The sequence below is a fragment of the Gekko japonicus genome, unplaced genomic scaffold (assembly GCF_001447785.1).
Source record: "Gekko japonicus isolate JY-2015 unplaced genomic scaffold, Gekko_japonicus_V1.1 scaffold14, whole genome shotgun sequence".
NCBI lineage: Eukaryota > Metazoa > Chordata > Lepidosauria > Squamata > Gekkonidae > Gekko > Gekko japonicus.
The window spans coordinates 703531-715112 of record NW_015176452.1 but is presented as its reverse complement, the minus strand read 5'-3'; the positions used below and the strand labels follow the sequence as shown (position 1 = coordinate 715112).

General features: G+C 44.0%; 1 protein-coding gene across 1 annotated transcript; it reads left to right on the top strand.

Annotated features, from left to right (window-relative positions):
• Nucleotides 1–8295: 8295 nt before the first annotated feature.
• SLC35G2 (solute carrier family 35 member G2) lies at nucleotides 8296–9534 on the top strand. The gene has a single exon (XM_015426844.1). It carries the CDS (start codon nucleotides 8296–8298, stop codon nucleotides 9532–9534), a length of 1239 nt encoding a protein of 412 aa, XP_015282330.1.
• Nucleotides 9535–11582: the final 2048 nt, after the last annotated feature.

Below are 11582 nucleotides of genomic sequence, written 5' to 3'. Positions count from 1 at the left end.
TTAAAAGCTATACTTTCAAAGGCACAATTCAGAGTCCTTCAGCCTTCATTTTTTCTTATCTTGTATTTTCCTCAGTTTGTATGGACTTTTAGGGGCAGCCGCCCCTTTTTCAGAAAGAGAGTCCTCTCCGGAAGACTCCGAGTCCAACTCGCCACTGGATTTGCTGTCCTTCTCCTCTTTATCCACCTCCTCTGGCTCACCCAACTGGATTCTCAAAAACTCCCGTGCTTTAGAAACAAAGTCAATCTTTTCTTTTTTGTCCTGAAGTTTGAAGGTTACGCCCTCTGGAATTAACCACCTGTACACAATTGCATTTGTTTGAAGAAAAAGAATTAAATATATTTCTTTCTCCTTTGTCTTATTTCAAATGGGATATCTTTCAAGATCCTGATAGTATTGTCCCCAATTTTCAAGGGTGACCCCGCAGTCGCTCTCAGGATAGAATCCCTCACATGCCTCTTCAAGAATCTCATCACTATTTCCCCTGGCAGATTATTTTTCTTTATATATACGGAGTAAGACCTGTAGGCCACATCCATCTCACTCATACGGTATTCCGCCTTCAAATCTGTTACTGGGGCTAATGCTTCACTCATCATTTGCTTCAGATTCTCGCCTTTGGATTCTGGGACACCTTGGAAACGAAGAACCAGGTTTGCCTTCTCCATTTGTAGCTGTAAAAGTTGTTCTTCTGTAGAGACTAGCTTCTTTTCCAGTTTTTGCACCTTTTTCTTCACCTTTTGAGTACTGACATCAACTTCTTTCACTTTCTCAGCTGTTTGCTCCGTGATTTTAAGAGTCTCATTCAATTGAAGCTGCTGAGTAGTGATGCTTTGGTTCATCATTGACAGCTGTTCCTTGAGATTAGTCATCTGGTCCAGCAGGGGGTGCAGGGATTCTGCCAACGTTTTAGCCAACTCGGTGGTTTCTTCCAGACGAGGGCTCCCAGCTACTTTCGCTTTTAAAAGTTTCTCTTTCTCAGTCCTCATCCCTGCCATCTTTATAGATTGTTTACTTTCCAAAAATTTGCTAAAGTCTCTGAATATATGGTCATCCGCTCATCCGCGCCCTGGTAAGTCTCTCCCAACAGATTTGAGCATTTTTACTTGGATCTCGCTTTTTAATTCATGTGCATGGGAGGGGCCCCTCCCGGGCCCCTCCCCCACTCGCTTTACTTTCTAGTCCATGGGGTGGGAGCTTTCTTTTTAAATTGACAATTACGCTCTAATCTGACTCACAGTTCATATTCGGTCTTGCGACCTTGCTGTAACTCCGTTTAAAACACTCGCTCTCCAGCGCTTGTCCTGGTCAGCGTCACTAGTTCCATACGGACACACAGCAGGAGGACCGTCGGGACAGAGAAGCGCCTCGATTCCCCAGCATCGCGCTGACGAAGAGGCCACCTCTCAAAAGTCCCATGGCTAGGGGGGGTAGCGAGACGTCACCCCCCTCCTTTCTGCTGGTGCGCAGATTTCATCCCCAGGAGGTCCGGGAGGTGAGTCTGCTCAGCGTGTCGCCATAAACCGGAAGTCCCGGAATTGAGTGTTCATACATATGGTTGGTTGCATAGCTCCAGGCTTTTCTAGACAAGACCTGTTGCTGGACCCATTTCACGCTTACTTCCAACCCTGTTGTGTAATTTAAACTGCATTGGACATTCTGAAGGATGAATAGCCTGTACTGAGAATGAAAGAGGGAAAATGTGGCCCTTTGATTCCCTTGTATCTCTTGGTGATTCTCATACAACCACTATAGTTATGCAGTCAGGTGCTTCAAAATTGTGCCTTATCCTCCGTGCTAATGCCTACATCACTGGGAGAGATTATGTGATGTGGAGTGATATGTCATTAATATGCCAGTTATCTCTAACTTCTCATTTCATCTGCATCAGTGGACTTTATGAAAAGGTGTTTGGGGTTAATAGTGCTGGTATTTACCAAGAAAAGCCTAAACAATCTTGGACTGGGCTACTTTAAAGGCCATTTGCTCCCATTGGAACCTGCCCATCAGTAGAGATCTGTGTTGCCAGCCTAAGTGCCCCTGTTTTTAGAGGTTAAACAGGTGGGTACCAGAGACAAGGCCTTTTCTACAATAGCACCTGAACTGTTAAATTTTCTCCCAAGTCAAGTTTGCCTGGAACGGATGTTAACATCTTTTAAATATAAATTCACTCATATTTTTAATCTCATATAGGCTATGCTACTGTGTGTTTTTTAAATTTATTTAGACTATTTCTATGCTGCCTCTTCAGAGAGCTGCTCAAGGTGGCCTACAGTAAAAAATCACAGTGTAAAACACAAGCCATTAAACATCATCAGCATAAAATCCATAAAACAGACCAGACTACTAAACCCCTAATTAAAAGCCTGAGTAAAAAGATGTGTTTTAGCCTGGCACCTAAATGAAAGTCAAGTAGGTGCCCTCAAGGGGGAGGGCATTCCAAAGTCAAGGTGCAACCACAGAAAATGTTCTATTTCCAGTCACCTCCTGCCTCACCTCTGAAGGGGGGGGGCACAGAGAGCAGAGCATAAGAGGCAAATTTTAACTGGTGGGTTGGACATAAAGTTGCCAGGTCCCTTGGACTAGCTGGTGGGGGATGGGAAGTGAACTTACCAGAAGTGGGGAGGAATGCTGAAAATAAATGTGACATGCCTACATGACCCCAAAGTGACATAGGCATGCCAAGGACGTCATGGGGCAATGCTCTGGTTTTGGGGCAAAATGTTATGGCAGAATTAGCTCCCACCATGGACTTTTGCCCAAATACTAGGGTTGCCAGGTCCTTACCTTTTTTTTAGTGGGGGCAAGAGGCTCCTGGTCTGCCAGGATGCTCTAGCATTCAGCCTGAAAACTCTATGGTACCATAGTTTTCAGACTGAATGCTAGGGCATCCCCCTGGCAACGTGCCTAGCGCAATGATGTCCCCTCCAGGTGATGTCATCATCCCGAGCATGTCGGCTCACTCCAGCACTTTGGGGGCGGGGTTCCCCTCGCTGTCCGGATCTGGGCCAGAGGGTTGGGGGCTGCTAGGGCAGCTAACCCCCTGCCCCCCTGGGGATCTGGCAGCCCTACCAAATATCAGAGTGTTGCCCCCCAGCATCCCTGATGTGCCCACATCACGTCTGGGTCACATAGGCACATTGTATTTATTTTTGGCATTCTTCCCAGTTGGGAGGGTAAGCCCCTCGCCAGCCAGCTGGTCCACAGTGGAGAAGTGTGCCCCAAAGGCGGGGTCTGGCATCTCTAGCTGGACGGTGTGGGAGGAGACAGTCCTTGTACCCTGGTCCCAAACCATTAGAGCTTTAAAGGTAAGAACCAGCACTGTTAGGGTTGCCAACCTCTAGGTGGGGTCTACAGATCTCCCAAAATTTAAAATTATCTCCAGATAAAACAGATCAGTTCACCTGGAGAAAATGGCTGCTCTGGAGGGTGCACTGTATGGGATTATACCCTAATGAGGTCCCAAACCCCTCCCTCCCATGCTCCTGCCCCCAAATTGCCAGGTATTTTCCAATTCAGAGTTGGCAACCCTAATCACTGTGGCCAAATAATGCTTTTTGAGAAACAGCCATAACTGGCAAACCAGCTGGAGCTGATAAAAGGTGCTACGTGCCATGGAGGAGACCTGAGCCTCCAGTTGTAGGCCAGGATCTAGTAGTACCCCCAAGCTATGAAACTGCTCCTTCGGGAAGAGTGCAACCCCCCCCCTTCTGGACAGGCTGCCTCTGTAAACCCCAAGCAGTTTCTCCATTATTCTTTTGCATTTATACTTTACTAGGAATAAGGGACGTTGTGGAAATAAATACAACAAGCTCTAGAAAGAGGCTCTGGGAGAGTGCCCCAGCCTTGGGCACTCAGCATCAATTTGCTGTGGCGACCTCAACAGGGTATAATGACATAGAGTCCACCATTTTCTCCAGGGGAACTGATCTCTGCCATCTGAAGAGCAGTTGTAATTCTGTGTGATCTCCATCCCTTCCCTGGAGACTGGCAACAATGGTTTCCCATGAGGGAATGGCTGGTTTGGAGGGTGGAGTCTATGGCATTGTGCCTGTCTGAGGTCCCACCCCTCCTCAAACCTCACAGTCTCCAGGCTCCACACCTCAAATCTCCAGGAATTTCCCAACCTGGAGTTGGCAACCCTATCTTCCTCCCAGCCAACCGTCAGCCTATCATCTGCCCCCTGGCTTCAGCTTTCCACCTCCCCCACCCTAGAGAGCAGTTGTAATTCTGAGTGATCTCCAACCCCCACCTGGAGATTGGCAACAATGGTTTCCCATGAGGGACTGGCTGGCTTGGAGGATGGAGTCTATGGCATCGTACCTGTCTGAGGTCCTACCCCTCCTCAAACCTCACCCTCTCCAGGCTCCATCCCTCAAATCTCCAGGAATTTCCCACCTGGAGTTGGCAACCCTATCAGGACTGGCCCCAATGAGTTTTTTCCCAAAGGCCTTAATAGGTGTGGAAAGGGCCTTTTACTGACAGAACCTGGTTGCCTAGCAACAGGCACTGAGGAGAAAGTATAGTTGCCAGCTCTGATTAGGGAAATACCTGGAGATTTGGGGGGTGTATCCTGTGGAGGGCAGCATTGGGGGGTTGGAAGGACTCAGCAGGGGATAATGCCATAGGGTCTACCCTCCAAAGCAGCCATTTTCTCCAGGGGAAGTGATCTCTGTCATCTGGAGATCAATTGTAACAGCGGGAGATCTCCAGGTCCCACCTGGAGACTGGCAACCCATGGGGAAAGTCAGCCACACAGCAGGGGGTTGAAGAGAATGGTTTGATGGTCGCTGGCCCACCTCATTAGCCAGCCAGCCATGGTGGAGCCAAAAAGGAGAGAGAGATGTTTTAAGTTTATTCTGACAGGAAGTGGCAAAGCTGGCAGTGGGCGGGGGAGGGGGTTATGATGAAAGTCCTTTGTTTTTTTACTGACAGAAGCAGGCTTGGTTGCCTACCAACAGGCACTGAGTGGACAGTTAGTCCCAGTTAGTCCCACACAGGAGCCAAGAGAAGTGTCTTCCTCAGGAGAGAGTCCGGCTTTCTAGGAGCCGCAGCTCGTTTCCTCTAGGCCAGACCCTCCCTGGCACTGCCACTGCTGCTGAAGGAAGGCGGGGGAACCTTTGAAAGGCACTGGGCAGCCTTCTCTGTGGTGCAGCCCGCTGAGCTATCACCCTCACGAAGCACCGCCCTTGCGGCTGAGGGAGAGGCGCTGCAAGGGGCAGTGAAGGTGAGTGCTTCCCCCTGCTTGCCACCACTCACTAGGTCTGCCTCCTTCTCCCCCGTGGAGGGGGTTGCCACTCTCTCGACGGAGCGTCCATCCCCTACGCTGGCTCCCTCCAGACTGAGGGCGAGACGCTGGCTACTGGCTCTGTGGGTGGGGCCAAGGCAATGCAGCCAGGGGATTGGCAGTCCTTCAGAATGGCAGCTGAGGGAGCCAAGGGCTGTGGGAGCATGTGGAACGTTGAGGAAAGTGGGACATGAAATTGCTTTTATATATAAGGAGAGATTCCTGTTAGCTGCTGTGAGTGTCTTTATGGCAAAAAGATATCATATATATGGCAAATGAATAAAATTGGTAAACAAAATCTGTACAATAAGAAAATTGTGAGGTGTGCCTAGTTCCATATCATATTATGAGCTACATAAATAAGAATTAGGAATGCCTGTATCTTGTTTGGAAAACTAGATGTTTATCCAATTTGGACTCTCTTCAAAATAGCACAAGCATGAACACACATGAGAAGGAACTTTGACATGAAATAATTGTAATCTATATGGAAAAGGCAGAAGAACAGAAGATAATAGTGGATAAAAATTAGAGGTTGATTTGTTTATTTATTGAGAAGTAAAATAGTGTTAGATTTTTACTTGTCTGTTACTGGGTAAGCCTTTAAAGCCTCTGTGTTACATGTCCTAAGGGAGAGTACCAGCCTGAGAAATTTGTCAGTACATTTGTTCAGATATTAGACTATGGTTGAGCTACTGCTCACTGTACATGTGATGCAGTACCATTTATTTTGTACGACTGCATCAATGAAAATGGGCAATGAGTCATCCCAAGGATATTTACTGATTACTTGATGAACAATGAGAGTCAGTCCCTTTATTGTAAAGGTGCTTTCTTCTAGATAATGTGTTTATTTCTGTCTACTTCTCTGTAATATACTGTGCATATTAACATTTAAAATGCCTAGCTCAAAACATTGTTGAATCTAGTTCCATGGTTTGTGATTATGGGATTTCGGTTTCTTCTGCTCTGTATATCCTCTATACAGGATGCTGATTAAAAATCTGTCTTTGTGACTGAGAATGAGCAATGTTCACACCATGTATGCCATAAAAATAATTACCTTTTCGTTTATTCTGTTTTTTAATAAGTAATACATCCTTTAAAACATGCTTCATTGTCAGAGTCACTAGTAAGAAACAGATTTATTCCACTCCATAATTAGTAGTGAAGGTACTATCAAATGCCCTTGAGTTCTACTGAGCATGCTCACTTATTCTGGTCTATTCAAAGCATTTGATTCTTTAGCTGTCGCCTCTCTCTCTCCTCCTCTCCTCTTCAGTGCCTCAGTGTGCAGACAGAAGAGAGGGTAGCAGAAACAGAATCTACATTATTTCTCCTGTACACACTCTGAATTGATGACATTTGGTTCTCTGTTCCTGGCTGCCCAGTACATTTGGATTCACAGGTAGCTATCTCCAATTCTTCCTATTTTCTTCAAAGCTAAAAAAAAACAGAAATGGACACGCTGCTGGATATTGGAGCACAGACTTACTTCCTTTAACATCTCTCAGCCTTGGGATATTTGTGTGGCATCGTTTATCCAGAACCTTCTAAACAAAGGTAAAGAAATATATTTCGTCCCTTTTGCTTTGGCTGTTTGTTGCTCTCTCTTGCATGATAAAAGAACATCTCAGTTGTCATTGAATGTCTATTTAAGCTGCACCATTCATGTCCATTAATGTGCATTCTGCAGATGTGCAGTTTTAAAATAATGGGTTATATGGGGGGGATCACAGAGCAACTTTGAAAGCTCCCCCCTCCCCCGATTAGACAAAATTGTAGTAACTAGTAACCCCACATCAGGCATTGTTAACACGGTCATATATTTTTGAAGGAGCACTCCTATCTCCATTTTGCCAAGTGTCCATGGTCTTTAATCTCCCCATTTGGCATATACTAGTTCTGATACTGACAGAGTGGTCAGCATTCATCAATCCCACTGCCTTAACAACTTACTGCTCTCTGTATTTTCATTTTTAAGGCAATGTATCTTATGCTGTGCATTTAAAGACTATACAATTAAAAGGCAGTGAAAGGGGCAGGGAACAAGTTGGAAAACTGTTAGTCCTTATTTGCATCATAAGAAAACTGTATTCAAACTGACATTTACCTGTTTTAATTGCCAGCATGGGTACAGTATTCCCAAATAATAATAAAAATTGTTCTTGTTACTCCTGTAAGTTCTGGCCCAGTCTTATGTATGGACCGCTATGCCAGCAAATAGGATTGAGCAGACTGACTTTTGAACCAGTGCAATATCACACCTATGGCACTGAACTGGACAGCCCAGACTGGTTCATAACATCATAATAGCCCAGCAGCACAGGTCAGCACTGCAACACCTGTAGAAACAACCACACATAAAGCTGTTGTGTGGCACAGAAGTAGGAGAGGGGACTTGGAGTAACTCAGCTGTATATGAAGGAACATTGACTGAATGAAATCAGTGTCAATGGAAGAGAAGTTTGCAGGATAGCTACATATTTACAGGATATCGTTGCAATTACACAATTATATTGATGGCCATTGCAACTTTGTTGAGAGTCTGTCAATTACACATCTATTTTGTAGAATGCAAACATTGCAATTTATTTCAATTCTAGTTGAAACTGTAATCTGTTAATATTTTATTGAAGACAAATGAATTCTTCAGAATAAGCCATTTGCTTGAACTGCATTAAAATACAGGGGGAAATTGTGGGGGTGTTGCAGGAGAGGTAAATGTCAAGCCTATTTTAAACATGTCTAACAAGAAAAATGCATTGATGACTATGATGCAGTGTAGTGTTCTGCTGTCACAACAGATTTGCTATATTTGGCATTAATATTTGAGCTTTGGTTTCTTCTCAAACCAGTTCAGCTTACCCAGGGCAATGGGAGAACATACAGAATTGAATTTAGGATTACAGTGTAAGTACCTAAATATTGCAACCAAACTACTTTATTATTGCTAAATTACTTATATATATATATTTCTTTACTATTAGTCCTAGTGATCTGAGGAAATGGATACTTCACCTTCCAAACAATATCCAGTGAAAAAACGAGTGAAAATTCACCCTAATACAGTGACAGTAAAATATACCTCCCATTACCCGCAACCTGGAGAAGAAGAATATGAAGGAGCTAGTGAAGACAATGATAGTTTTGTAGAAGATAATCCAAAGAGGAGGCTGCTGAGTGATGGGCGATCGAAAGGAAGGTCCTTCTTTGGAACGATAGACATCCCTTCTCAGGCCACACAAAAGCCAGAAGCCACCAAGAGTGAGCCAGGCCAAGATTTCATAGAAGGAAGCATTTTTCAATCCAGAAAGACTTGGGCTGTGCTTTTTGGATCTGCTTTGGCCCATGGTTGTGTAGCCTTGATAACTAGACTGGCTTCTGACCGTTCCAAAGTGCCATCTCTAGAACTGATCTTCATTCGGTCTGTCTTGCAAGCGTTTTCTGTCTTAGTTGTGTGCTATTACCAAGAGGACCCTTTTGGACCAAAAGGCCACAGATTGCGGCTGTTCTTCTATGGAGTGTGCAATGTTATTTCCATTACCTGTGCTTACACGTCTTTCTCAATAGTGCCCCCAAGCAATGGGACTACTCTGTGGAGAGCTACCACCACAGTCTTCAGTGCCATTCTGGCCTTTTTACTAGTAGATGAGCGAATGGCTTGTGTTGATGTAATTACTGTGCTGTGTAGTGTTTTGGGTGTTTGTCTGGTCATAATCCCCAACATTGTTGATGAAGAAAGTTCTCTGCTGAATATCTGGAAGGAGGCATTTGGTTACACAATGACAGTCATGGCAGGCTTAACAACAGCTCTCTCCATGATAGTATACAGGTCAATCAAGGATAATGTCAGCATGTGGACAGCACTGTTTACCTTCGGTTGGACTGGCACACTGTGGGGAGCTTCCACCATGTTTTTTCTACAGGAGCCAATTATTCCACTGAATGGAGAAAGCTGGAGCTATCTCATGGGCATCTGTCTGTGTTCCACAGTGGCTTTTCTGGGGGTCTATTATGCCTTGAGTAAATTCCATCCAGCCTTGGTCAGCACAGTACAGCATCTTGAGATTGTGATAGCCATGGTCCTTCAGCTTCTTGTATTACGCATCTTCCCCAGCATCTATGATATGATTGGAGGAGCTATTATAATCATCAGTGTCTTTTTTCTTGCATGTTATAAACTGTCTTGGAAGAAATTAAAAACACAAGATTATCAAGAGATACTGGATTCTTCCATTAAGTGAATAACACGGTGTTGTATTCTGTTCACTGCAGTGTACAATTATTATTCATTTATGTATGTCTTTTTGTATAGTGTTGTTGACAGCATACTACCTTTACATGTTCAAAAATAAGAGGCACATCTGCCAAACTATAGCTGAATGGAGATTCTCCAGAAATGTCTGTTCTATACATGAAAAATCTTTTTTTTTAAATGTGCAAGCTTTTAAAATTATATTTTATTCTTAGATAGTATATAGAAATGCCAGTGTTTAATATAGATGGCTGTGTTCCAGGAGACATCTTAAGTAGATTCTAATTGGAATAGTTTGAGGTTTAATATATATCTGGTTGGACAACTGCCTCTGTGTAAAGTGGCCTTTTGCGGGGTTCAGGACAAGGGCAACGGAAGGAAATACCCACCAAAATGAGGCCTTTATAGTGCAATCCTAAACAGTAATACCCTTCTAAGTGTAACTCTGCTTAGGATTGCGCTGTTCATTTTTTGCAACAAAGAACTAGGTTTAATATGGACGTTTTTGTAAAGAGCCATGTCTGCCATTTTAAATGCATCAGGGTTTTTAAAAAAATGTATTTATGGCTCCGGGAGATGTCAGCTGGTTTGCTTCCCTGCTCTTCTGAATTCTGAAGTCTGATAGTGCCCTAACAACCTCGAACCAAAGGCCCAGTTTTAGGACTTGCTGTGGGGATAAAACTAGCTAGTATAAGATAATATATTGCAGAAAGTAATTCAGCAGAAGTATGGCCACTAAAGGAAGAGTATTATTGATTATGATAATCATATATACTACTTGTATGTAGTATGTAATATTTTATATATAAGAATTTTAACATGTATGTGCTTATAACAAGTATGATTCATCTCTGATTCAGGTGTATGATTTTTATTTGTTGTTCTTTGGCTCAAACTGTAAAATTAGATGTTGTACAGTTGGCAGCAGACCAGGAGCACAAAGTAGACCAGAGCACAGAATGCATTGTAGATGCATCCATAGAACTTCTTTAATGTTAAGCCTTTACCCTTGCTGAAACTCATATTAATGCCTGTGAACTATGTTAAAAGTCCACCTGCCCAAGCAGCCTGTTATTTGATGAGTGTCCATGTCTATTCGGATTACCTCTCTCAGCTGTTTTTCTAAATGACTCTCAGCCAGGGCTAGAATCATAGAATCATAGAGTTGGAAGGGACCTCCAGGGTCATCTAGTCAAACCCCCTGCACAAGGCAGGAAATTCACAAATACGACACCCTCACATCCGCAGTGACCACTGTTCCATGCCCAGAAGATGACAAAAAAACCTGCAGGATCCCTGGCCAAACCAGCCAGGAGAAAAATCGCTTCCTGACCCCAAAGTGGCAACCGGCATTTCCCTGGGCATGTAAGAAAGGGTCACAAGACCTAAGCACTGAGGCAACCCTTCCTGCCCTCCCTCATGATCTGCCTAAGTACACAGAATCCGCACTGCTGTCAGATGGCCATCTAGCCTCTCTTTGAAAACCTCCAAAGAAGGAGAGCCCACCACCTCCCAAGGAAGCCTGTTCTACTGAGAAACCGCTCTAACTGTCAGGAAATTTTTCCTAATGTTTAGCTGAAAACTCTTCTGATTTAATTTCAACCCATTGGTTCTGGTCCGACCTTCTGGTGTTATAAACTACTTTGGCATTCATAACCCAACATTATACGCCAGGAGAGAGCATTTTAAAAAATGATCAGTCTTACTGTTATCCAAGGAAGTTTATAATTTCTGAGCCAGTTCTGAGTTGAACTGAGAGAACATTGGCTAATCACTAGCTCACACTGCAATGGCAATATTTTTATTTATTTATCTGATATTTACATTCTCCTTTGCTCCCCAATGAAGACCCAAAGCAGCTTACAGCATCTTTCTTCATTTTATCCTCATAAAATTCCTGTTGGCTGGGTTAAGCTGACAAAGAGTGACTGGCCCAAGGTCACCCAGTCAAGCTTCTATGACAGAGTAAGGATTTGAACCTGGGTCTCTCAGATCCCATCCCAACACTGTAACCACTACAACCCCACTGGTACTAGC